General features: G+C 46.8%; 1 protein-coding gene across 5 annotated transcripts in view; it reads left to right on the forward strand.

The window, feature by feature from the left end:
* The window catches only part of DGKD (diacylglycerol kinase delta), a 110,518-nt gene that overhangs the window by 56,843 nt on the left and 26,138 nt on the right, over positions 1-27,537 (forward strand). For all 5 annotated transcript variants that reach the window (XM_038574228.1, XM_038574229.1, XM_038574230.1 and 2 more), the window contains 11 exons: positions 15,620-15,724; positions 15,971-16,103; positions 17,344-17,450; positions 17,843-17,968; positions 18,079-18,181; positions 18,805-18,967; positions 21,777-21,885; positions 24,609-24,748; positions 25,949-26,033; positions 27,191-27,285; positions 27,391-27,490. In XM_038574228.1, coding sequence (XP_038430156.1) covers positions 15,620-15,724; positions 15,971-16,103; positions 17,344-17,450; positions 17,843-17,968; positions 18,079-18,181; positions 18,805-18,967; positions 21,777-21,885; positions 24,609-24,748; positions 25,949-26,033; positions 27,191-27,285; positions 27,391-27,490 — 1,266 coding nt within the window. The remainder of the gene's footprint in view (positions 1-15,619; positions 15,725-15,970; positions 16,104-17,343; positions 17,451-17,842; positions 17,969-18,078; positions 18,182-18,804; positions 18,968-21,776; positions 21,886-24,608; positions 24,749-25,948; positions 26,034-27,190; positions 27,286-27,390; positions 27,491-27,537) is intronic.

The following is a 27,537-nucleotide window of genomic DNA, read 5'->3' on the forward strand; positions in this document are numbered from 1 at the left end:
TCTGGATCCTACCTACCCCTCTTGCCCTCTCCCCAGAGTCATCCCAGTTCTGAGTTTGTTATTTATCATTTGTGTGTGTGTGTGTGTGTGTGTGTGTGTGTGCATGCGCGCACACACTTTAATCCTTTCTCTTCTCCCATATGTAGGTATAAGTAGCATATAGTATTTGGCCAGGTTTCAGTTGTAAGTAAATGGTGTCATACTATCAGCTCCCACAACTTGCTCTTTTCACCCAGGGTTGTGTTTTCAAGGTCGATCTGTGTGGATACGTCTGCCTTCAGTTAAATGATTCAAGGTTTAACATGACGGATTCCGGATTCCTGGAATTAAATCAGGGTTTCTGGGAAGTGGGGCATGAACCTCAGAACTTTTTTTTTTTTTTTAAATTTTTATTTATGTATTTATTAGAGACACCCAGAGAGAGGCAGAGACACAGGTAGAGGGAGAAGCTGGCTTCCTGGAGGAAGCCTGATGCGGGATTTGATCCCAGGACCCAGAGATCACGACCTGAGCTGAAGACAGATGTTCAACCACTGAGCCACCCAGGCATCCCACGGGCCTGAGAACTTTTTACAAATACCGCCCTTGTCAAAGGATCATAGTGCTTAGTTGTTAGTTGGTGGCTTACATAGTGGTCCAGTGTCCAGAGTGTCCCACTCTTGGCTTGGATTTCCCAGCTTTGGCCATTATAAACAGCATTACCATTCTTAGACTCGCCTTCCTGGGCACAGGGGCATGAGTTTCTCTGGAATGTGTTTCTAAGGGTAGAATTGTCAGGTATGAACATCTTCAGCGTGATGAAATATTGTTCATTGCTCTCTAAAACTGCAAGGCCTGGTCACAGCCTTCTTCATCTCAGAATGGCAGCTCCATCTCCAGCTGTTCAAGGGGGTAGTTGTTGGCTCCTCTTTGTTCCATACCCCATCAGGTCTGTCCAGAAACCCTGTTACCTTCAGGACACCTGAGGGCACGGCCGCTCCCCTTCCCTTCTCTCTCAATAGGATTGCTGAGCACCCTCCCCAAAGGGTCCTGACTTCTGCCCTGCCCCTTATGTTCTGTTTTTAGTAAAGCAACCAGAATGTTGCTTTTTAAACTTAAGTCAAATGTTGGCCTTCTGCTCAAAAAGTGCCACAGTGCTTGGTGTAAAGGCCTTAGAAGTGCCTGTGTGATGCTCTGCGTCCTGTTCATCCCCAGCTCCTCTCCCCTGGTTCACTTGGCTCTTGCCACTAGCTGTGGTCCTCCTGCTTCAGGCTGTGGCCCATTCCTTGTCCTTCCAGTCTTTTCCAGTGAGACCTCTGTTGACCCTGACCTTTCTCTGATCTCTCTTTTTTCCATAGACTTGTCACCAGTCACTCCATACTATGGAATTGTCACCATACTCTCCATACTATGTAGTTTACTTTATGGTAGTATTTAGTATTTATTTCCTGTCTATGTTTGAATGAAAGCTCCATGGGAGCAGGGGTCTTGTCTGTTTGTTCAAGTGAAAGCTGCTTGAATTTATTTCTGAGAAGAAAGGAAGAATTTGGAGCCCAAACATGAGGATTGAGTGTGGGAGAGGTGGTGAAGCTGGCCTGTGGGGGAAGTGTTGGCAGAAGGACATGTCTAAATGTGGGAGCAGGAACCCTAAGAGGCCTGCCTGGTTGGCAGTGGGATCTGTGGGTCTGGAGCTGGGGGGCAGCTTGTCATACATGTGTTTTGGGTCACTCCTGAGTGCACCTGCAGTAGAGGTGGGGCTGCTGGGCTTGGCCCATCCAGGAAGTGCAGTGCCGTGTGAGGGCAGGACCTGTGGTTCTGACATCCTCCCTTCTAGGCTGACACGAGACACAGCTTCATTGACTTTTGAAGCACTGTTGTGTGTAGAAATGAGTCCTGCCATTTCCGGTGCACTCTCTTGTGCAGCCTCAAGGACCAAGCCACATGTCACAGCTGGATAACAGAGCTCTGTGACCCTCACGTGTTCTTACTTGGACTCAGCATATGCAGAGGACTAGATTTGGATTTCTTAGAGAATGTGCACCAAAGGTGTGTCCCCATATTTCCTTGGCGGGTCCGACATTTCATGAGTTTGCACTACCTACAAATGACTTTAACAAGATAAGATTACATTTCTAATTTGTGCCAAGGGAGACCATAGATGCCCTTGTCCTTAAGAAATACAGCATTGTTCTGGAGTTACTCCCTATTTTCCCAATTTAAACATATTAGATATTAGAAAGTTGATTTCGGTTACTTATTTTTATTTATTTATTTTTAAAAGATTTATTTATTCATGAGAGAGAGAGAGAGAGAGAGGCAGAGAGAGGCAGAGACACAGGCAGAGGGAGAAGCAGGCTCCATGCCAGGAGCCCGACCCAGGACTCGATCCCCGGACTCCAGGATCACGCTCTGGGTCAAAGGCAAGCGCTAAACCGCTGAGCCACCCAGGGATCCCCGGTTACTTATTTTTAATTAAGCCTTTGAGATCATTTGTAGATTGACATGGAATTGAAATAATACAAAGATCCTTTGTGTTCTCTCTCTAGTCTCCCTCAGTGGTAATGCCTTGGGAAACTGTAGTACAACATCACAACCAGGATGTTGACAATGATACAGTCAAGCACCAGAATGTTTCCATCTCTACCAGGATCTCTGGGTTGCCTTTGAAAGTGGTTGAAAGACACCCACTCCCTTTAACCTCTGCCACTACCAATCTGTTCTTCATTTCTGTAATTTTGTCATCTCAAGAATGCTGCAAAAATGGGAACATATAGTATGTACCCTTTGGGGATGGGCTTTTTTCACTTAGCATAGCTCCCTGGAGCTCCACCCGGGTTGTTGTCCTATGATAGTTGTTGCTTTTTATTACTGAGTAGTATTCCATGGAATGGGTGTGCCACAGTGTGTTTAATCATTTACCACTCAAGGACACCTGGCTCGTTTCCAGTTTTTGGTGATTGCAGATAAAGCTGCTATGAACATTCATGGGCAGGTTTTTGTGTGAACACAAGTCTTCATTTCTTTGGGATAAATTCCCAGGAATAGAATTGCTGGGTCACGTGGTAACTGCATGTTTGGTTCTTTAAGAAATTGCCAAACTGTTTGGCTGAGTGGCTGTGTGATTTTACTTGCTCACCAACAATATGAGCTAGTTTCTCCACATCCTCTCCAGCATTTGGTGTTGTTACTGTTTCTTATTTAGCCATTTAGCAGGTGTATAGTAATAGTGCATTGTGATTTTAATCAGCATTTCCTTACTGGCTAATGGGGTGGAATACTTGTTGTTATGCTTATTTGCCTCCGTTCATCCCCTGACACCATCAGGGTGTGGCCTGCAGGGATGGATGTTTCTACTTAGCCTTCTTGGGGTGCTGGAGCACCTCGTTTCTGCCTGGTGCTGTTGGGGGTGAGGGCCACTGTGTTTTCTGTGGTGTTTGGTTGGAGTAGAGTGGTTATTGGCAACACTACTATTGATTTCTGTCTTGTTAGGCTGTTCCTTTCTTGGTCCCATGGCTAGAGAGCAGGCTTTTTAACTCTTTCTGGCTGCTGGCTTCCTCAGCTCCGCTCTTGCATGCATGAGGCCAACAGAGATCCAGGGAGCTCTGCTGCAAGTCCATCTGAGGCCCCGAGGGCCCCTAGTCTGTTGGGGCCTTCCTCTCTCCACCTTTCACAGTCTTCTCACATTTAAAAAATGTCTCACATCCAGGGTTTTAGTTGCACTTAACCAGAAGAATAGGAAAAAGTACCTCTCAGCTTCTTCCTGGAAGCAGAAGTCTGCTTGTTACTTGTATCTATTTTCTGGACCTGCAGATCTGAGGAGTGTGAGTGGCCCTCAGTCCCGTCCCGGCTGCATGTCTGTCCCCGCTGCTCATCGTGGCTTTGGGCCCATCTCAGGCCCAGAGCCTCATGTTTATTGCTGTTCAGCTTGTTTGGTTTGGCCTGTGGTTCCAGCATGACAATTTGCGGGATCTTGATCTTTTTGTCATTTAAGGTCACATTTACGAAGGAGAGGCACATCCAGATAAATCTGTGATTAGAAATTGCTGGACAGGATGTGGCTAGTGAGTCAGGGACTGCCCTCGTCATCCTCCTCCAGACCTCCTTTCTTTCTGTTCTCATTGAACACTCCTGGGGAACCTGGTCAGAGTGGGCGGGGCAGTGGGCAGATGACTCAGTGAGATGTCCCTGTCGTCCTTGCCCCGATGCTCCAGCCCAGTGCCCCTGCCAAAAAGGAAATGCTCCGTGCCAGACACTGCGAGTCTGAGAGTGCAGGAGGACTCTTGGCGAGTGCTGGTTCCTCCCCTACCTCAGGCCCTCCGTGCCTGGACGTATTCCTGGTGCGGTCTTGCCGGGAATCCAGGTGGGATGCCGCTCTTGGGGAGAGGTCAGGAGCCAGCCTGCCTGGTGTTCTGGCCCCTGCTTCCTCAGCCCAGGGATGTAGGGCCTCAGTTTCCTCTCCCAACATCTACTTTATTAGGTTGTGGAGAAGATGTAGTGTGCAGATATCCGTAAACACGCAGCAGATTTCCCGAGACTACTCCGTGCCTGACTGTGGTGCTGCCACTGTCGTCTGACACTCTGTTTCTGTCCCTGTCATAGGAGCTAGTGTGTGTGAGCTTCAAGTGCATGTTCTTTATTTAAACACCACTTCTGCAGGTCTCTGGCCTGGCGCCCTGTTCCCCTTGGTCTCCCAGAGATCATTGCCTGTACTTTAATAACCTCCTTGGCTAATTCTTCCCAGGACACTGGACGATATTTGTCTGGCTGGGGTGTCTTAGACTTGTTTGGAGGAGCTGGGTGTTCCCTCATACCTCCTGTAAGATCATTTGTATGAAAGGATGGAAGCAAAAGTTCTCATTTCAAATAAAACTTCTAAAGCTCTTTTTTGGAGCCTTTAGCATATATTATAAACTTAAGGTTTTATTTTGTTTTATTTTTCATCATGATAAGTGTACTCTTTAATCCCCATCACCTCTTTCTGTCTTTCCCCCACCCACCTCCCCTCTGATTCTCTATAGAGCCTGTTTCTTAGTTTGCCTCTCTCTCTTTTTCCTTTGTTCATGTTTTCTTAAATTCCACATGAGTGAAATCATAATGGTATGTGTCTTTCTCTGATTTATTTCGCTTAGCATTATACTCTAGCTCCATCCGTGTTGTTGCAAATGGCAAGATTTCATTCTTTTCTATGGCTGAGTAATACTCTATAATATATGTATTTTTACACACACACTACATCTTCTTTATTCATTCATCTATCAGTGGACATGGGCTGCTTCTATAGTTTGGCTGTTGTAAATAATACTGCAGTAAACATAGGGGTGCATGGATCCCTCTGAATGAATATTTTTGTATTCTTTGGGTAAATTCCTAGTAGTGTGATTACTGGATCTTGGGGTAGTTCTGTTTTTAATTTTTTGAGGAACCTCCATATTGTTTTCCACAGTGGCTGCACCAGCTTGCATTCCCACCAACAGTGCAGGAAGGGTTCCCCTTTCTCCTCATCCTTGCCAACACCTGTTGTTTCTTATGTTGTTGATTTTAGCTCTTCTGACAGGTGTGAGGTGATACCTCACTGTAGTTTTAACATGTATTTCCCTGATGATGAGTGATGTCAAGCATCTTTTCGTGTGTCTGTTAGCCATCTGTAGGTCTTCAATGGAAAAATGTCTATTCTTCTGCCCATTTTAAAATTGGATTATTTGGAGTTTTTTTTTTTTTTTTTATAAATTGTATCAGTTCCTTGTATATTTTGGATACTAACCCTTATCAAATATGTCATTTGCAAATATCTTCTCCTATTCAGTAGGCTGCCCTTTAGTTTTGTTGATTGTTTCCTTTACTGTGCAGGAGCTTTTTATTTTGATGTCTTCATAGTTTATTTTTGCTTTTATTTCCCTTGCCTCAGGACACAAATCTCGAAAAATGTTGCCACAGCCAAAGTCAAGGGAAATTACTACCTGTGCTCTCTTCAAAGATTTTTATGGTTTCAGATCTTACATTTAGATATAATTCATTTTGATTTTATTTTTGTATATGGTGAAAAGAAGTGGTCCAGTTTCATTCTTTTGCATGTAGCTGGCCAGTTTTCCCAGTATCATTTGTTGAAGAGACTGTCTTTTTCCCATTGCATATTGCCTCCTTTGTTGAAGACTAATTGACTATATAATTGTGGGTTTATTTCTGTGTTTTCTATTTTGTTTTATTGATCTTTGTGTCTGTTTTAGGCTAGTACATACTGTTTTGATCACTATGGCTTTGTAGTATAAATTGAAGTCTGGAGTTGTGATACCTCCAGTTTTGTTTCTAAAGATTGCTTTGGCTATTTGAGGTATTTTGTGGTTCCATACAAATTTTAGCATTGGTTTATACTAGTCCTATTAAAAATGCCATTGGGATTTTGATGGGGATTGCATTCAATCTGTAGATTGCTTTGGGTAGTATAGACATTTTAGCAATATTTGTTCTTCCAACGTGAGAGCATGCAGTGTCTTTCCATTTCTTTGCATTGTCTTAAATTTCTTTCATTACTGTTTTATAGATTTCAGAGTACAGCTCTTTCACCTCTATGGTTAAGCTTATTCCCAGATATTTTATTGTTTTTGATGTAATTGTAAATGGGACTTTTTTTTTTAAGATTTTATTTATTTATTCATGGGAAACAGAGAGAGAGAGGCAGAGACACAGGCAGAGGAAGAAGCAGGCTCCCTGTAAAGAGCCCGATGCAGGACTTGATCCCGAAACTCCAGGATCACGCCCTGATCCAAAGGCAGTCGCTCAACTGCTGAGCCACCCAGGTGTCCCTGGGACTGTTTTCTTAATTTCACTTTCTGCTGCTTCATTCTTAGTGTATAGGAATGCAACAGTTTTCTGTACATTGATTTTGTATTCTTAGACTTTATTGAATTCATTTATCAGTTGTAGTTTTTTGGTGGAGCTTTTAGGGTTTTCTATATATAGTATCATGTCATCTGCAAATACCGAGAGCTTTACTTTTTCTTTGCCAATTTGGATGCCTTTTATTTCTTTATGTTGTCTGATTGCTGTGGCTAGGACTTCCAATATTATGTTGAATAAAAATCTTAAGGGTAGACATCCTTGTCGTCTTCCTGACCCCAGGTGGAAAGCTCTTGAGTGTTTTTGAGGGTAGGATGATGTTGGCTGTGAGTTTTTCATATATGGACTTTATTATGTTGAGATATGTTGAGTAGGTCCCTCAAGACCTACTTTGCAGAGGGTTTTTATCATGAGTGGATGTTGTGCTTTGTCAAATGCTTTTTCTGCATTTTTCTGTCGAATTGATCATATGGTTTTTATCCTCTTATTGATGTGACATACCACATTGATTGTTTTGCAAATATTTAATTACCCTTGCATCCTGGGAATAAATCCCACTTGATTGTTTTATTTTTTTAAACATACTTTCAGATTAGGTTTGCTAGTATTTTGTTGAGGATTTTTGCATCTTTATTCATGAGAGAGATTGGACTGTAGTTCTCTTTTTTTGTGTTTTTATCTGGTTTTGGTTATCAGGGTTGATACTGGCCTCATAGAATAAATTTGGAAGCTTCCCTTCCTCTTCTATTTTTTGTAATAGTTTGAGAAGAATAGGTATTAATTCTTCTTTAAATGTTTAGTAGAATTTGCCTGTGAAGCCTTCTGGTCCTGGGCTTTTGTGTTTTTGGGAGTTTTTTGATTACTGATTCAATTTCATTGCTGGTAACTGGTCTGTTCAAGTTTTCTTTTCTTCCTGCTTTAGTTTTAGTAGTTATGTTTCTAGGAATTTATGCTTTTCTTCTAAGTTGTCCAAATTTGTTGGCATATAGGTTTTCATAATATTCTGTTATAATTGTTTGTATTTCTGTGGTGTTGGCTGTTATTTCTCCTCTTTCATTAGTGATTTTGTTTGAGGCTTCTCTTTGCCCCCTGTCTTGATAAATCTGGCGAGAGGTTTATCAATTTTGCTGATCTTTTCAAAGAATCATCTCCTGGTTTCATTGATCTGTTTTTTTTTTGTTTGTTTGTTTGTTTATCATTTATTTCTGCTCCAATCTTTATGATTTCCTTCCTTTTGCAGGGTTTGGGTTCTGATTGTTCTTTTTCTGTCTCCTTTAGGTGTGAGGTTGGGTTGTTTATTTGAGATTTTTCTTGTTTTTTGAGATAGGCTTGTATTGCTATAGACTGCCCTCTTAGAACCCACTTTTGCTGTCTCCCAAAGATTTTGGACTATTGTGTTTTCATTTTCATTTGTTTCCGTGTAATTTTTGACTTCTTGGTTGACCCATTCATTGTTGAGTAGCATGTTGTTTAACCTCCATGTATTTATGGTCTTGCCAAATTTCCACACTGGACCCAATGGATTTAATAGACATATTTATAACCTTCCATCCTAAAAGAGCAGAATACACATTTTTTCAAGTGCACATGGGACATTGTCCAGAATAGATGAGATACTAGGCAAAACAAAACAAATCTCAACAAATGCAAAAAAAATTGAAGTCATTCTGTGCATCTCTTCTGACCACAGTGCTGTGAAACTAGAGATGAGTCACGAGGCTTTGTTTGTTTTAATAATAATAATAATTATTATTATTTCTAAAGTTTTATCTGTTTGTTTGTTTGTTTGTTTATTTATTTATTTATTTATTTATTTATTTATTTATGATAGACGCACACAGAGAGAGAGAAAGGCAGAGACACAGGAGGAGGGAGAAGCAGGCTCCATGCAGGGAGCCCGATGTGGGACTCGATCCCGGGACTCCAGGATCGTACCCTGGGCCAAAGGCAGGCGCTAAACCGCTAAGCCACCCAGGTATCCCCTAATAATTATATTTTTAAATAAGAATTCCTGCCTGTACATGGTACAGAAATTGAAAGGAAAAAAGGTTTATGCAGGAAATTTCCAGGTTCTCAGAGGTTCCCTTATTAGAGGCCACTAGTCTTTTTTCCTTTTGTACCCACATTGTTACTTGAGCACTTGTTCCCTGAAAGTGCGTTAAGAAGTAGCTTCAATCTCTTCAATGACTGTGTAGTACTCCTTTGTGTGAATGCACCACAATTTATGGAGCTAGTCTCTGTCAGGCTTACCTCGATCAGTATTTGAATTATTTACACTCTTACTGTCCTTTTTCTTTTTTTTTTCTTACTGTCCTTATAATGAATGCTGCCCTGAATAACCCTGTATATACTGTGAATGGCAGTTCTCATGAAGATATATTTGTTGGTTAAATTTATAGAAGCACTATTGCTAAGACAAAAGATGTATATTTTAAAGTTTGCTAGATTGGGGCGCCTGGGTGGCTCAGTTGGCTAAACATCAGACTGTTTCGGCTCAGGTCAGGCTCTCATGGGTCAGGAGAATAGAGCCCAGTGTCAAGCTCTGCACTCAGCTGGGAGTCTGCTTGAAGATTCTCTCCCTCTGCCCCCTGCCTCCCACTCATGCTTACTCATGTGTTCCTTTTCTCTCAAATAAATAGATAAATCTTAAAAAAAAAAAATTGCTAGATTTCACCAATGTTCCCCATAGGAGCTGTACTAATTTATACTGTAACATATGGGAGTTGATGGCATAGTATCAAACTTTTGATCTCTATGAATACAGTAGGTTAAGTATTTCTCGTAATTTTAATTTGCATTTATCTAACGAGTAAGACTAAACATTTTCCCGTGTTGGATCCATCTATCTTCCTTCCTTCCTTCCTTCCTTCCTTCCTTCCTTCCTTCCTTCCTTCCTTCCTTCCTTCCTTCCTATTTATTTATTTATTTATTTATTTATTTATTTATTTATTTGAGAGAGAGCATGTGTATGGGCCGGGGCAGAGTGATGGGGAGAGGGACAAGCAGATTCAGTGCTGAGTGTGGAGCCAGTGGCAAGGCTCGATCTCATGACCCTAAGATCATGACCTGAGCCAAAATCAAGAGTTGGATCCTTAACCAGCTGAGCCAGTCGGATGCCTTTGGATCCATTTCTAACACTATTTTAGTATAGCTCTGTCAGTCTCTCATGTTCATTCACACAGTTCCATCTTCTTTTGCCTATTTCTTGTACATTTGGGTTTCTAGCCAGACTTTGTTCAAGAGTCTGGGCAGCTATGCCATTTTTCTTTTGACTCAGTTATGTGGTTGGTTTTATTCCAAGTTCTGTATCCTTTTTACTCAAATATAGCATATATACGGAAAAGTACACTTACTACAAGTGCACAGCTTAATAGATGTTCCAGATTAAGGAATAGAACATCAATAGGCTCTAGTAGCTCTCCTGTGGACCCTTGTTCCCCAAGAACAACTACAAGACAACTACAGGAAGCAGCTAGCTTCCAGCACCATCAATTAACTTTGCTTGGTTTATCTTAACTTTATATATGCCAATAAAATTATATGAACAATAAATGTTCTTTTGTGTCTGGCTTCTTTATTTCAGTATTGTAAAATACATTGTTATTAGCAATAGATGGTTTGTTCTCATTGTTCTGTGGTTTTCCACTATACTGATATGTTACAGTGTATGTATCCACTCTACCAATGCTGATTGTTTGGGTTGTATTCACTGTATGCCTATTAACAGTAGTGATGCCATAAATATTTGTCTGTGTCTTGATGGGAAGTGTTTGGGTGGAATTGCTGAGGTATAGGGTATACATGAGTCCAACTTTACTGTTTTCCAAAGTAGTTGCACCAAATTATCTTCCTACCAGCACTGTATGGGTATTCTAGTCAATCATCCTCACCGATACTTGGTATTGGCCATCCTTTTCAGTTCAGCCACCATGAAAGCTACTCCATGCTGGGATTTTCTATTAATTAATTAATTAATAATTAATTAATTAATTAAAGATTTTATTTATTTATTCATGAGAGACACAGAGATAGAGGTGGAGACACAGGCAGAGGGAGAAGCAGGCTCCCTGCGGGGAGCCCGACGCAGGACTCGACAGGCAGACGCTTAACCGCTGAGCCACCCAGGCAGGGATCCCCATGCTGGGATTTTAATGCCACTTGCCAGATCACTAACAAGATTGGGTCCATTTTCATATGCCTTATTGGTCGTTTGTGTAATAGGTATTTGAGTCTTTTGTCCATTTTTTGATTAGTTGGTCTATTTTCTTACTGATTGTTTTTTATTTTTTAATTAGTTTTTAAAAAAGATTTTAGTTATTAGAGAACATGGGGGTAGTGGCAGGAGAAAGAGAGAGAGAGAGAGAGAGAGAGAGAGAAAGCAAGCAGATCTCAAGCGAACTCCATGCTGAGCCGGGAGCCTGATGCAAGGCCTGATCCCATGACCCTGAAGATCATGACCTGAGCCAAAACCAAGCACCCCTTGGTAACTTACTGAGCCACCCAGGTACCCCTTTTCTTGGTGGTTTTTAAGCTCTCTTACCCTCAGGAGAATTTCAGTAAGTGTCTGAAGATTCACCTCTGTTTATTGCTTTCGTGGCCTGCCTCTGCAGACTAGGAGAGAACTGCTTCTGCCATGTTCTCTGTGATACCCTTTATCTTTTAGTCTCTCTTGTCCTGCCGGCTCCAAGGTCTGTAGTGTGCTCTCACTTTCCAGTTAGTGGGTTTTTGTGTCGTGGTCTGTCATCTTGCTCTGTAGTATTAGTCTCCCTTGGTACCAAGTCTGCTTATTCCAGTCATGGATCCCGGCCCACTGAATCTCTGTGATGTCACTGATTCATGTATGACCTTACTTGGTAAGGTCATACCAATGGTAATGGTAATGCATTTACATGAATGGTAAATGCATTTCGTTGATGTAGTTATGTGAGTCATTTCTTTGCTTGAAAAATACAGAGCATTTTGGTCTCTAAAGTCTTTCCGGTGTAAAGGCTGGATTTTGGGAACAGTTTCACCTTTTTTGCATCATTCCTTGGTGTCTAAGAGTTATGGTCTTGGCTGCAGTCCAGAGGGACAGTTTTATTATTTCTAGGAATATCTCTTCCTGCGCCTTCTTCCTGTCCTGGTGAGCTGCATGAGCAGCCAAGAGCGGTCTCATCCAGTACCTGCTTCTGTCCTGGGGCCTGTCCTGCCCACTCTGTCTCCAAAATCAAGGAATTGAATAATAAGAAGCCTTATCCAAGACTGCTCTTTTATTAGCACCCACTCGTTTTCCTTTTCTTCTGAGGAGGCCCCTTTGTCCTCACGTCTCTCATCCGTCTCTCATTGGCTCCAGGCTGGTGTTAAGGAAACAAAGAAGCCTTTGTTGGGGTGTGAGGTACTGCTGGTTGGTGTTTGGAAGCTTCCTCAGGGCCAGAGGCTATTGAGGACCTTGCCGGGGAAACCAGGGTGAAGAGGAGTCTTTCAAGGAGTTGGGAGTCATGACCAGTCTTGTGGACTGCTAAGAAATATGGATTCTGTCTCAAAGATGACAGAACATGGTGGGAGTCCTCTGTGGGAGTCTTCTGTGACAATTCTCATGATCTGGGACATGGACTGTTGGTACTAGGATAGTCTGGAGGGGTGGGGAGGTGTCACATGGCCCTATCAAAGAGATAATGCCCTAAGATCAGGCTAGAGACTGAAGTAGCGCAGAGAGTCGGGGTGGCTGCTGTGTGTGAGAGCGTGCTTCCGTGCTAGTGTGACGCTGGGATGTGGCATCGATGTTACAGCCTCAGCCTTCAGAGGGGCATGTGGAGGCACAGGGAGGGGATGTAGCTGCTCCCAGTTACACAGCCCGTCAGGGCTTCAGACCTGGAGGAGTATCCTAGAAGCCACGTGTCTGGCTGTGCAAGTCCTGTGCACACTGGTCCCTTTCAGTCTCCTGACAACTCAGGTAGTGAACTCCTGTCATCCTCGATTTCCAGAATGGAAACACGGACAGTCTGCCCACGTATCCTGGCCACTCGGTGGTGGGGTAGGGTTCAGCTCTGAGTCTGTCTGAGGCTTCTTCAAACCTGCTACACAAGTAAGAATTTTTTTAAAACGACTTAAATCAGGTTTTTGGACATTTATCTGTCCATGTTTCCTCCCTGTAAACAATCACACAGATTGAGGAAGTGAGGTCATCTATCATTTGTTTCATATTAGCTCCCTTTAAACACAACAGTTTTGTGTATAACTTGCCGCCCTGTGGTGCCCAGTACTCACGAAGCTATTCCATGAAACCCCTCTCTTTTGGCATGTAGAAGATGATGGGCCCAAAGATCCATCTTCTCGGACAACATAGCTGAGTTCTGGAATAACGTGGGCACTTCATCTTGTAACGGTTGTCACAGGAGCAGCAGAAACAAGACCTAAAATAGAATGGACATAAAAAATGTCATTGTTCTCTTCTGTTAACTATCATATTGCATAACTCTTAACTCGGAACCCTGAGTTCTTGAACTGTATTTATTACACTGATAAAAATTTGAATTTTAAAATTTTTATTTAATATTAAAACTCACCCCAGGATGAATAATAAAGAAATGTTTGCTGATATTTTATAGACAGTTGCTGATGAAAATTTCTTAAAGCACAGACCCCAGGCCATTGGCAGTGGCCAGCTCTCCCATGGGCTTCCCTGACTGTACAAAGCACTCACCAGCCCCATTCACGTGCCCACTTTGTTTTCAGGGCCTTGTCAGTGTCTGAAATTGTTTTCTTGTTTTTCTGTCTCTCCCCACTGTAAGTTGTATGTGAGTAGGAACCTTGCCTGTCATAGTCTTGGAATCTCAGGTCTAGAGCAGACACTCAGCATGTGCTTGCTGGGCAGATGCTGGGATATGGGCTATTCTTGGTACTCTCCATGTATAAAGGAGAGTGGCTGCCCCCTGTACCCCCACCCTCAGGAGGGCACCGAGCTTCTCCCATCCTCTGTCATCTGTCCTCCAGCCTCCTCCCGCTCCCCTCCCTCCCCAATCTGGCCCCTATGTGTGGTTATCCTGGTGACATGAAAAAATGAACTATGCATTTGTGACCCAGTTCTAATTATCCCCTTCTGTGATTAAGCTTTATAGGTGGTCATAGAAATCACTAGAGATAGTTTATAAAACACCATTTCTAATATTTCTGAACCAGAAACATGATCATCTAATAATTTAAACTGGGTGTTGCTAATTTTAAATTAAAGCTATAAGATGGGCAGAAATCCAAAAGTTAAGTAACATGTTTTATAGGTGAATCCTTGGGAAGCAGGTATTTTCCTGACACTGCTGGTTGCAATGCACAAGCCCTGGGGAGGGAGTTTGGCAGCAAAATGACAGGAGCTTACTCTTTGTCAGGGTGGTTCTGCTTCTAGGAACTTCTCCCCCAGATACACTGGGAAGCATATGAGGTCAGTGAAAAGGCTGCTCATTGCGGCACTGTTGGAGATAGAAAAGGATGTTCAACAACGTAAATTTCTATTAATAGGGACCTGGTTGAATAGATTTTGGTGTTTCTGTCCAGGGAGCTCTGTTGCAGCTATAAGAAAGAGCAAGGAAATGCTCCGTGTTGCTAAGGAGAGGTACGCAGAATAGGGAATTAAATGAGAAAGCAAACGTGGAGATACATATGTGTGATATACTACTGTTTTAAAAAGGGAGAATAGGAATATATATGTATGTGTTTGTGTCTTTTAAAAACCATACTCTTATTTTTTTTTCTTCTTCTTCTTCTTTTTTTTTTTTTTTAAAGCTGCCTATGGGGAAAGGAGGGAAGCTGGGTAGAGGGGACATGAATAAAAGCTGGACTTCTGACTGTACCTATTTTGTAGATTTGATTCTGGAACCATGTAGATATTTTACATCATTATAAAACAAAAGTACATAAAATATTAGGACTTTTGCAATTTTGGTAAATAATGTCAAATTTTTCACTAAAAAGTTTATACCCTACCTAGCTCTTGTCAGCACTGGAGGAGGACTCTTTTTTCCCATACTTCTGCCAACACTGGATTACCATCTTTCAAAACTTTGCCAGTCTGATGGGTGGAAAATAGTTGGCTGTTTTCATTTGTGTTTCCTGATGACTAGAGCAGTTAACTATCTTTTTGTTTATTAGCCCTTCTGTATTTCTTCTCTGAAATGCAAGTTCATAGCCTTTTTTTTTGTAAGGAAGATTTTTTTCTATTGATTTGTAAAAACTAGTTATATGTAGTAGATACAATTTTCATTTGTTGATTATTACCAGGTTCCTGACCTCATTTCCAGTTAAGTTGTTCAGGCCCTTGAGTGTAGTAGCTGGTGGTTTTTCTCTTGTCCCACGGTATGAGATTTTTGTACAAGGACATTATGTATGATACATTTGAAATGCTAACATTATATTTAGAGTAACTTGGACCACCTTTCCCTAAACTGTTCACGTGCTGGACCTCAATTCGTGAACTCGTTGGAGTGTGATAGCAACTGTGTTTTCTTTCCTTTTTAAAATTTTCCTATGGCTCATTACCATGTCTAAGTGGTAGGTGGTTGGTGAATGTCCACTATGTTGATTTTTGGTGAATGTATAAACTAAATTCCTTTTTTTTTTTTGTTTTTGTTTTTGTTTTTGGTTTGAGACTTTTCTTGGTTTTTAATGACCATGATGAGCATTTTAATATCCTGTTCATTTGAGATTCTGAATGAATCAGTCTCTTTTCATTAAAAAAATAGATACAGTGAAAGTAGATTTTGAAAAAGTTTTTATAGTTGTTAGCATTTGTTTTTTGTTCGTTGCTTTATTGCTTGTGTTTCTTGTTTCTTTGTAGGTCATCACTCCATGTAGGAAACTCATCTTGTGTGCTGATAACAGGAAAGAAATGGAAGAATGGATTGCAGCGCTGAAGACCGTCCAGAACAGGGAGCACTTTGAGGTCCGGAAAGAGGAATGTCTGTTCTTGTAGAAACTCTGCTGTCGATTATCAATCATATTTGGACTGAGCAGCTTGGCACTCACTTTCTCAGGATGTTCTTTATAAAATTAAGGCTCGTTGCTCGTCCTTTTGGCTGACCCTTCCTCCTCTCCTCTCCTGGATATTTTTTGAATCTTGTTCAAGTTACCACATTCAGGGATGTCAAAGGGACACCTTATCTTTGCCATCTTTCTTTTGTTCTTCCAGCCTACTCAGTACAGCATGGACCATTTCTCAGGGATGCACAATTGGTACGCCTGTTCCCATGCAAGGCCGACCTATTGCAACGTGTGCCGAGAGGCTCTGTCCGGGGTCACATCACACGGACTGTCCTGTGAAGGTACGAATGGCGTGTTACTCTGCTGGGAAACATGGCTTGAGGTTTCACTTGACAAAGCTTTAGAAACCCTTGAATGGTCACCACAAATCAGTCAGTATAAAGAATTTCTGGGACTCTGTGCTTGTTTATTTTACCTACCAGGGAGTCTGGTAAATTATTATTTTGTACAGTAACGGAACAACGTAAAAAAAGGAAGTGGCAATAGGGAGACACAGAGAGGAAATGTGAAGAACATAGGGAAAGCGGTTAAAAATCTGTCAGTCCGGGTAGTTACACCCTCCTGGGTAAATTGGGCTGTGAATAAACAGATTAAACATGACCTCCCAGATCTGGAGAGTGGGTTACAGTGGTTGCTCAAGAACAGAGGGCGGGAGCAAAGGCGGACAAGCTGTGAACCCCGGGCTAGTGCCTGGTTTTGTATAGCCTGTGAGATTAAGAATGGTTTGTACATTTTAAATGGTGTGGGGCACCCGGGAGGCTCAGTTGGTTAAGCATCCTTCTCTTGATTTCAGCTCAGGTCATGATTTCAGGGTCAGGAGATCGAGCCCCACGTTGTGCTTGGCGCTCAGCGCAAGTCTGCTTAATAACCTCTCCCTCCTGCTCAGTTGCTGCCACCCCTCCCAGCCTAGCCCCGCTTTTGCACTCTCTCTCTCCCTCTTTCTTGAATAAAAAAAGAAAATCTTTTTCTTGAGAGAGTGACAGTGTAAGCAGGGGGAGGGTGAGACAGAGAGAGAGGGAGAAGCAGACACCCTCACTGAGCAGGGAGCCCGACTCCCTGAGATCATGACCTGAGCTGAAATCAAGAGTTGGATGCTTAACCAACTAAGCTACCCAGGCGCCCCTAAATAAATAAAGTCTTAAAAAAAAGTGGTGGAGAAAAAAAGAAGACAACAACTTTGTGATATAGAAACCTTGTGGTCTTTAAATTTTGGTGACCGTACATGTAGCATGGTCCATGGTGGCACTCATGCCTCTGGGCAGGGCTGAGGAATTGGGTCAGGGCCTGTGTATGGCCCGTGAAGCTGACTCCTGCTATCCCGCATGTTGGTCTCACTGTGATCAGACAGCGTGTTCCCTAGCTATGTAGTTGACAACATGGGGAGTGCTCCATGTTCCTTCCCAGCTGTCCTAGAAGAGCAGGACAGGTCATGCTGGACCGCTCCTCAAGCATGGGGAGCATTGTCCTGAACGAGGCTTGAAAAGGTCGAGGCTTGACAGTCTCTTGTCTGTCCTCTCACAGTGTGCAAATTTAAGGCACACAAACGGTGTGCTGTGCGTGCCACCAACAACTGCAAGTGGACCACCCTGGCCTCCATCGGGAAGGACATCATTGAGGACGAGGACGGGGTATGCACTGGGGGAGCCTGCCCGCCATCCTGCCTAGACACTCTTCACTTCATGCTCCCACTGGGGCAAGAGGCCCCCTGCCTCTGTTGACCTGCACATGCTTCTCTGGCTCTAGGCTTTTGTTTGCCTTGCTCCCACTGTGTGTTTGGAGCTCTGTGTTGGCCGCTGCACCTCAGCCTGGCCAGCCCCCGTGGGTCGTGCTGTGCCACCTGGGCAGAAGGAGTGGGGTGCCAGGCAGTGCACCGCAGACCCTGCCCCTCCTCTCCCCCCCACTTGTACTGAGGAGAAAGTCTAGGTTGAGTTCATTCCAGGGCATTTTTGCGTGAGGGCTTCTTCACCTGTGTGGGGGGCTCTGGGGATGTCCCTAGTGCACAGGCTTCTATGGTTTGCAGATTGCCATGCCTCACCAATGGCTGGAGGGAAACCTGCCTGTGAGTGCCAAGTGCACAGTGTGCGACAAGACATGTGGCAGCGTGCTGCGTCTGCAGGACTGGCGCTGCCTCTGGTGCAAGGCCATGGTGAGTGGGTGCAGCCCCCAGTACATTCTCAGCCCCCCTCAAAGCGCCCACTCCCACAGTGCCAGGGAGACTTCCAGGGGATGCCAGTGACCCCTTGTGATATATTCCAGGTGCACACGTCCTGTAAGGAGTCCTTACAGACCAAGTGCCCACTGGGCCTGTGCAAGGTGTCTGTCATCCCACCCACCGCACTCAACAGCATCGATTCTGACGGTGGGTGCCTCACGCTGTCCTGGATCACCCATTTCCTCAGCCTCCCTTCTCCGGGCATCCTCCCCTCCCCCATGCCAGAGGGGGTTACCCTGGTGATTTGAGGATGTGGTTGGGGAGAGGAGACAGCCCAGGGGTGCTAAGTGGAGTCCTGTGGCCATTGGGCACACTTGGACGGGAGCTGGTGCTCTCATGCTCCATCTGCTGGCTTTCATCTGGCAGCAGATGTGGAGCAGCATGCTTACCTGAACCTGCTCACCTGTCCAGATGGTAGACGACAGTGTGTGTTAACAGGCGTCGGTAGGAGGTGGGAAACTGGGGCACGGATCTCAGAAGGTAGCTCCTCCAGATTGAGAGTAGAAGGGAAGGACAGCAGCGAGGCGCATGGTCTTGCTGAAATCGAGTCACTTAAACACAAGGTCCAACTGGATGGGACTCCCGTTCTTCTCCGTGGGGAAGGGTGATGCAGAAGACTGTTTATCGAGATCTTGTTGGTGACTGGGTGTGTGCATGGAAGTTACAGGTCTCTTGCAGGGGTCAGCTGCTTTTTCTATGGTTGAGCCCCGCAATGGGCTCTTGGGGTAGCTTCCTCATTGTCCCCTCTCCCTTTCCACCCTCATGTCCAGGCTTCTGGAAGGCCACGTGCCCTCCATCCTGCACAAGCCCATTGCTGGTCTTTGTCAATTCCAAAAGTGGGGACAACCAGGGTGTGAAGTTCCTCAGAAGATTCAAACAGCTGCTGAACCCTGCCCAAGTCTTTGACCTCATGAACGGAGGACCACACCTCGGGTAGGAAGCCAGCAAAATAGATCTTTCTTGGAACTTTAAAGCTGTCTGAAGATAATGCATGCTCATGAACAAAAAGATTCAGAGATACAGAAACATCTAAATAGGGGGTAGAAAGTCTTTGTTGAACCATCCCCTCCCCAGATCCCATTAGCGAAGGCACCCACCCTTAACAGCAGAATAGAGTCGCCTGTCTTTCTGGCTTTTGAATGTGGATTTCACTTGTGCAGACACGTTTAAATCAGGTCACCTACTGGGACCTCCTGTCGTGCCTTCTGCTTTGCGCCTGTGTCAGCACAGACATGTTTTTATGTCCGTGATTACAGATCAGCCTCTTTTTCAATGGTGCGTGGTACTAAGGGGGCCGCAAGGGCAAGTCTTCATTTTGGGAGGGCACTAGAGGTCTCTTACCTCACAGGTACGCTGCGAGCACTCTGTACTTGCAGGTACGGTGACACATGCAGATATGTGAAGCCCAGTGTGTGTGGGGCAGGGTAATTTGGACATCTGATGGGTGTTCTTTCTACTTTTGTACATTGTGTCATTTGTGGAGAACATTTGCTGCTGTAAATTGTGTCATTTGAAGGAACTCTTAGCTTCCTTGCTTGGCAGCACCAATTCAACGTAGGAGCTCTGAGGTAGGAGCCTTGCTTGGAAGGGAGATTGTCCAGGATGGTTGTTGTGGAAGGTGCTTGCAGACAGTGTTCTCTGGGGTGTATTTGCCTCCGAGGCTCCCAGGAGTGTGTTGTTTTGGAGGAGGGTGTTGCTGGAACAGGAGCCTGGGTACCCCGCAGAGGAGAGGAACGTGCCCAATGGTGCCTGGGGTCGTCTATCTGGCATGTCGCTTTTCCCCACTGGCATAAGGCGCTGTTGGAAAACAGTCACGGGCTGGGGCTGGCCTGGTCCTCAGAGGTTGCGTTCATTGTGTTTCTTCGGAGACACCAATGAAGTGGTGGTCTGTGCCCAGGAGCATATTTGCTGTTGGCTTGATAGGTAGTTATTAAAAAAAAAAGAAAAAAGAAAAAAGGGACCACTGGCAGGGTCATCACAGGCCCTTGTATCCCACACAGGTCTGGGCTGTTTCCCCGTAGGGCACCAGGGTCGTCAGGTGGGTGCCGTGGGATGGGTGGGACCGGCTGGCCACACTACATGACCCGGGAGCAGCCGAGTGCCCATCTGGGCGAGCACACAGACCCCCACCGGCCAGAGGAGTTAGCAGCAGGGGACGGGCTGGTTTTGGAAGCCCCCATGGAAGGGCCGTGGAGTTGGTTGAGGAAGTTCCTGTTTCTGGGCAGCAGCCTTGCCCTCCTGCAGTTCACCACAGAACTTGGAGATACTGCTTCATTTTCCCGATTCCCAGCCTGGATGTGTCACGTCTTCTCCAGAGAAGGGAGGCCTGAGGGAGACCAGTGTTCCCAGCGGAGCACACGTGGCCATTTCTCTAGCACCTGAAGGTCAGGTACCACCTTGCTGCTTCAGGACCTCTGCCCTGCTGATAGCCCGAGTTTCAAGCTGTGTCACTCATCCCTGTTTGTTTTCTGCGGACTTCCTCTGGTCGGGACTCTGTGCCAGATGCAAGCCCAGGTAGCTTGGGGTCCTTGTGTTCAGATTGTGCAGCACACGAACGGATAGAGGTCGCAAGGCAGAGTGATCTGTCACATGGACGGGGCATGTACAGGTTCTTGAGGAACCCAGGGAAAGGAGCATACAGATTAAACTGGGGAGACTCTCAGTCTCTCTGCTGAGCTAGCATTTGAGAACAGTTAGTGTTTTAATGGCAGAGAGATGGGTAGCAGCCTCCTAGGCAGAGGATGCTCTCTGCAGAGAGGCGAGGACACAGTGGGGTGGCTGGGGGAGGGGGGGCGTGGAGCTGGGGCAGCCGGCAGGCAGCTCCTGGCTGAGAGGTTTGAACCTTTCCTGGAGACAGGTGGCAACTTCTCAAGCTGGACACTCAGGGTGCCTGGTTGGCTCAGTCAGTTAAGCATCCAACTCTTGATCTCAGCTAAGGTCTTGATTTCAGGGTTGTGAGTTCAAGTCCTGTGTTGGGCTCCGCACTAGTTATGAAGTACTTAAAAACGTAATAAAGCTAGACACTCGAAACTTTTGGGAAGGTTGTGCTGGTGGCACTAATTGGAGTCCCGGAGGAGACATGAGGCCCTTGTAGGGATTAGGAGAGAAGCTGTGGTGGTCTGTACTCCAAGGGGACGATGAAGTCTGGCTCTGTAACTGGGTTCATAGTGCTGCAGTTCTCCAAGGAAGGAAGCTTAGAATGAGGAGGTGCCCATGAGACATGGAGGGACACGTTCTGGTAGATGGGTGCAAGTGTTGTCCTTCAGGAAGGCCTGGGGGCCTCATGCAGGGTCATTGGGATCCGTGTGGTCCCTGAAGCCAAAATGTGGATAAGGCCTCTCAGGAGGGTGAGTGAGGGATGAGCAGAACGCTGTAAGGTGTTCTGAAGGGACATTTCATGTAGCAAGGTGATCAAGAGGATCACAGGAGGGAGAGGTAATGGAGATAAGATTTGAGGGGACCGGGATGGCTCCCACACCTGGGAAGGAGGGGCGCAGGGAGACTCCTACAGCCTAGGGCTCCTGAGCTATGGGAGTGAGGGCCAGTGGGCACAGAGGTGTGGGTGGGCAGCCCTGCAGGCTGGGCCTGAGCACACCTGGGCTCTGCTCCCAGAAGCGTATTCACAGCAGGGGCACAGTTCAGTCTCGAGGAGTGCTGATGGACTTTTTGGCCCAGGACTCACTGGCCATCATTTGGCCTTTAGAATGGACCTCATTTCTCTGACATTTTCATTTCTCTGCAGCTTACGCTTATTCCAGAAGTTTGATACATTCCGGATTCTGGTTTGTGGTGGGGATGGCAGTGTTGGCTGGGTCCTCTCTGAAATCGACAGCCTCAATCTTCACAAACAGGTACGTGGACGTGGAGGGGCCCGGGCAGGGGAGCTCGATGCTGTGGTACCGTGATCTCCCTGTCCTCTCAACTGGGTGCGGCTCAAGTCTCGGAGGGAAGAGCAGGTGTCACAGGGCCCAGGAGCTGTGATGTAGGAATGAGAACTTCAGCTAGAAGTGAAGGGAGCTATGAAAGAACCTTCCACTCCTTGGAGGTCCCAGGCCAGGAACAAGTTGGGTGGGGCTGCCATCCCACGGTGCCCCCCCAGCTTTTATTGGGTAGTGCTAGGCCCTGCTGCCGGTGCCTCCTGCTTGGTGGTGGTGGTGGTGGTGGTGGTGGTGGTGGGGCGGCAGACGTAGACTTGAAAGTCAAGTCACAGGGTTCATTGGACTTCGTGTCTCTCTCTCTCTCTTAAATTTTCCTGATTGGAAAACAAAAAAGTGTTCATTGATTTCCCACTGTGCTCCATCGTCATTCCTCACCCTCCAGTGCTAACCACTGCCGTAACTATTTTTCAGACCTCCGGTCAAGATATATATATGTATAAGACATGATGCAGTTTTAATTTACACAGACCCACATTCCCCAGGCTGTCCAGTTACTGTGTTTTGCCTTGTGATCCTCGCCAGTAAACGGAGAGCTCTGTGCTGGTTTTCTGCCGGGCGGAGCCGTGCAGCACAGGTTGGCTCACCTCCCTGCCCTGGGGGGTTGTGCCCGTGTGCCTTCCTGAGGCTGCAGAGACACCCTTCCCCTTCACTGTCTCTTGCTCATCATCTTTCTTTTGCCCAACTAGGTAGAGAACAGTATGTTTGATTCTTATTTAATACTGATCAAGTCAAATATTTCCGTTAACTATGAATTTTTAGGTGAATCAGGTGTCCATGTTTTTGGCCTAGTTTTCTATTAGAATATTTACCTTTTTAAGACATACTAAGGATCATTGTTACATTAGGGATATTATTATATATTAGGACCAACTCCTGTCGGTCGTATTTTTCTAGGTTTGTCATTTGCTTTCAACACATTTGCCAGATCTTTGACCTGACTTTGAGCATGTTTTTCAGAGACTTAGCCTTCTCTCCCGGCTGCTAGCGTGGGTGGTCTTGGTAGGTGGGGGACTTGTCTGTTTAGCCCTGGACTCTGTGATGATGCTGAGAGGCGCCTGTCTGAACCGGGTCTGAACTGGCCTGTGCCCGCCAACTGCTCAGCGCAGGCGCACACTGCCCCCTAGTGGTGGAGGTGGGCCAGGACACTTGCGCCCTCATTTAAGTCTGTGGACTTCCAGGATTATTTACAAGTTCACCATCACTAATCAGGCAGGCAGGGAGGCCAGTCGTTTGTTTTCATCCATTCAGCTCAGTCCAGCGAGCATTCATCTCCTTTGGCTTCTCCGTCACACTTGGTCCTGATCACTCCCCTGCTTGCCCGGCTTCCCTGAGACCCCACCTTCACCCTCTCTCTGTGTTTTTCTTCTTCCTGGCTGCCCCAGGTCTGTCTACGTGCCCATAGTGCCTCAAGCCTGGCATTTTTGGCCCTGAGCCCCCCACTCAGCCCCACCACCCTGTGTTTTTTTTCCACGGAGCCTGAAAATATCATCTACCAGACATCATTCTGGATCCTTCCCTCGCCCTCCCTCATTTCCAGTTAGCTGCCACCCCAGAGTGTCTGGGCCACGTCCTGTGTGCTGCTGAGTATACCTCAGCTGCCCTGGGGACTCTGTCCAGGCTGCTCACTGGGGCTGTTCCCCATGGGCAGTTTTGCTCACTCACCCACTCTGCTGAGTGTTCTCTGGTGGCTCGTTGACTTTAGGATAAAGTCCAGACTTAAACTTAGTTTATCAGAGTCCCCTGTGTGGCTCCTCCTTTGTCTCTGCTTCTCAGACTTCCTGTCTCCTGACTTGGCACGTGGGTCACCTCTCCATCTGGAACACTGTTGTGCTTTTAGTGCTCTCTCTGCCCCTTTTCTTAAGGCTCCAACACCGGGTCCTCTCCGACTGGTGTGCTGGGTTTCCTTGTCCTCATCCTTGGGCTGGCGGGGCTTTCTGGCTGAGTTGCTGGCCCCGGGAGGGTGGTTGGGGTGGGTGGTCCCAGGCCGTGCTGTGCTTGGGGAGGACTGGTAGCGCTTCCACACGCTGCATGGCAGCGCTGGAGGCTGAGTTCTTCGGCATCCAGCATCGGGGAGCTTCCTGAGCCCGAACTGGCCTGATGAGAGTTCCAGGTGGAGGCCGGGCCTGAGCAGCACACACCGTGGCTCTGGGGAGGGTCAGGTGGAAGGCTATAGGCCAAGCACTGGGGCATGCTCAGGTTAGGTGCATGTCCTGGCTCCTGTTTCTGGTGGACTTAGAAGCCAGGAATGAAATGACACTAGTGATGTTTTTGAAAGATGATCTTGGCATTAGTGAATAAGGTGTAGTGGATGGAGAGGTCGTGGGGACTCAGAGAGGTGGGGCTTCCTAGATACTCACAGGAAGGGGCAGGATTGTGGCCATAGCAGTGAAAATGGGAAGGGAGGAGATTTTGGAAATCTACATCAGGGTGGTCCTAGAGGATTAAGTGTCAAGACGAGAAACAGGCATAGTTCTGGAATCTTCTCTTGGATTAAAAGACCCTCCGTCTGTGTGGTGGGCTTTGCCTAGACTCTGAGAGCCACCCTGTCTTAGCGGAGACCTCTTGCTGAACTTGGCTATTGTCACAGTTAACAGGGAGGGTGTTTAATGTCATGTCTTCCCTCTGTGTCCTGCCAGTGCCAGCTGGGAGTGCTGCCCCTCGGCACAGGAAACGACCTGGCTCGCGTGTTAGGCTGGGGCTCAGCCTGTGACGATGACACCCAGCTCCCGCAGATCTTAGAAAAGCTGGAACGAGCCAGCACCAAGATGCTGGACCGGTGAGTGGAGGGCATTCTCGCACCACACAGGGCAGGGCACCTCGACCAGGTGTTCTCCGCCTGGGCTCCCAGGACGACAGAAGTCCTGTGCAGCTGTTTGTAGAGATTGGACCTGACTGAGAATTATTGAATCATTGTGTCATATGCCTGAAACTAATATAACACTGGACATTAATTATGCTTCAATAAGAAACACAGAAAAAAAAAAAAAAGAAACACAGGACAGTCAGACGCATCTGAGATGTAAATCCCTGCCCTGTCACTGAGAGTTGCATGAACTTGAGCACTTTCCTCAGTCTCACTGAGTCTTAGATTCCTCGTCAGGAAGGGAAAAATAATCCCAGCTACCTTGTGGGGGTGTTGAGGGATGAGAGTTTAATTCATTTGGTCAATTCAACTAGTGTTTGTTGAAAAAAATATTGGACCTGAGCACGGTCAGGTTTTGATATTTGATATTTTTTGATAGTTTCTAACTTTTCATCAGATTCTGCAGAAGTTTAAAATAAACAGAACGGGTGAGCAACCTGCCCTTGAGTGGTTCAAGTGTGGCGGCGAGGCCTTGGGTGAGGGGTGCCCCTGGCGGACCCCCGCCAGCAGAGTCATCCTTGTCATAAGGCTGAGCGGTCCCATTTCCCCATACTCTGTTCCCAGGAGAAGCTAAGTTCTGGGTAATTGTTCTGTATAGGTTTAAAAATACTTTGGCATCCTTTTTGAGTGAACTACTTTTAGTTCTGAGCTAGATGTAGGGAATCCCACTAACCACATGCCTGTGGGAAATTGGTCTCACTGACAAGTGCTTCATGGTCTTGGGTAGGATCCTGCAGTGGTGATTGGCAGTGTGATTTTGGGTGCACTCTGGCTGTCCCTGCCGCGTCTTCTCCCTTTAAGGGAGGTGTCCGTGCCTGTCTTTGGTGCCTGTGAAATGCTCCTTTCTGGGGGAGCTGGCTGCTGGCTGGGGGGTGTTGGCACTCTGTAGAAGGGGAACCCATCGCTCACAGAAGCCAGGTGTTCATTCATGGGATCCCTTTTACCCTCCCTCAGGGGCCTGCAGGGCCTTGTTGGTTGTGACGTTTGTTCTCAGCTCAGTGAGGAGCCAAGTTATGGGACGCAGAGTGGAGATAAAGGGCTTACGGATGAAGTCAGACTGTAAGATTGCCCAGGGCTGGGCCGACTTGCTGAGGGCTGCCTTTATGTGTGCAGGTGGAGCGTCATGGCTTACGAGACCAAACTCCCGCGGCAGGCCTCCTCTTCCACGGGCACCGAAGACTTCAGTGAGGGCTCTGAGGTATCTGCTGTTGCCCGCACCTAGCATTGTTCACGCCACCTCCCCAGCCCTTCGCTGATGAGCCGCTCCTTAAACGTCCTGCCTGAGGTTGGGCCCGCAGAGGTGCAGGCTCAGCCCAGGGTCACGTGGGAGCTGAGTGAATTCCAACTATCTCGTGGGCCTTGGGGTCCTCTGGGGGCTTCCCGGGGTGACCCCAGGACTTGGAGTCCCTTGTGACGATGGTCTCCTACGACTTCCTGTTTTTGCACTGTGCACTCCCAAGGTCTGCCCCTACTGCTGTTGTTCCCAGTGGCCTCCAGGCTCCCTCTCTCGTCCCACTCCTCTAGAATCCCTCCATCCTGCCACCCTTGTGCTTAGCCTGTGCTGGTCGAGTGTCCAATGTTTGGTTCTTCTCATTTTACAATTGCTTTTGTGACTTGTTGGTCCCCCAGGGCCTAGGCCTAGGTTTGGCTCTGCTCATGCAGTGCCCGGCACGTAGCTGTGCTCATGCCCACTGGTGACCTGGCTGCTGGCTGAGCGGAGAGAGGGCTCTGCTACGGGCTGTCTCCCTGTCAGGAGGGTCAGGACAATGGGCTAGGGTGGCGGTCAGCAAACGATGACCCCCAGCTCCAGTCTGCCTGGGCCTTGACCTGGCCTATGAGCAAACAAAGGTTTGCATGTTTTGAGAGAGAAAGAACACAGAGTGCAAAGCCTAAGATCTTTACTGGCTGGGTGGCGGGCCCTGGAGCCTGTGTTGGCCACACAGTAATCCCATTTCAGCAGGTGGAGGTGAGTGGGGAGGGGCTCGTTTACGCCGGGAGCCGAGGGGCCAGGGCCCTGTCTCAACCAGGAAGAAAAATAGGTCCGCTGTGACTGGAAGCTCAGTGAAGTAGCCCTGCCTGTCGACCTTGCTGCCAGAAGGTGCCAGGACTAGAGACTGCACTTCCTGGCACATGCAGGGGCGGGCCGTGAGACTGAAGTAGCGCCATATCGACACGGTCTTTTTTGTTAAGACCTGTCTGTTCACAGCTTGGTGAAGCATTTGAAACCTTTCAGCCAGCACTGGCGGATCTCAGGTTGGCGCGTGAAGTGAGCTGAGGCCCCGGCTGGCTGGGGAAGTGGGTGAGGAGCTCTCTGGGACCTTTCAGTCACCCCACCCTGTCTCGTGATAACTGTAGGTGCAACAAATTCTCTTCTATGAAGACTCAGTCGCAGCCCATCTTTCCAAAATCCTGACCTCCGACCAGCACTCGGTGGTGATCTCGTCGGCCAAGTGAGTGCCCGGTGGCTTTGGAGGAGCCAGGGGTCAACCTCGCAGGGTGCCTGGGTCCCAGGCAGAACTTTCTCTGGAAGTGTCTTTCCGTGTTTCCTCCCACAGAGTGCTCTGCGAGACTGTGAAGGACTTCGTGGCTCGGGTGGGGAAAGCCTACGAGAAGACCACCGAGAGCTCGGAGGAGTCAGAGGTCATGGCCAAGAAGGTCCGTGCCTGGGCTCCTGGGCGGGAGGGTGTCGGACGGAGAAGCAC

This window comes from Canis lupus, chromosome 25 (assembly GCF_011100685.1).
Source record: "Canis lupus familiaris isolate Mischka breed German Shepherd chromosome 25, alternate assembly UU_Cfam_GSD_1.0, whole genome shotgun sequence".
Taxonomy (NCBI): Eukaryota; Metazoa; Chordata; class Mammalia; order Carnivora; family Canidae; genus Canis; species Canis lupus.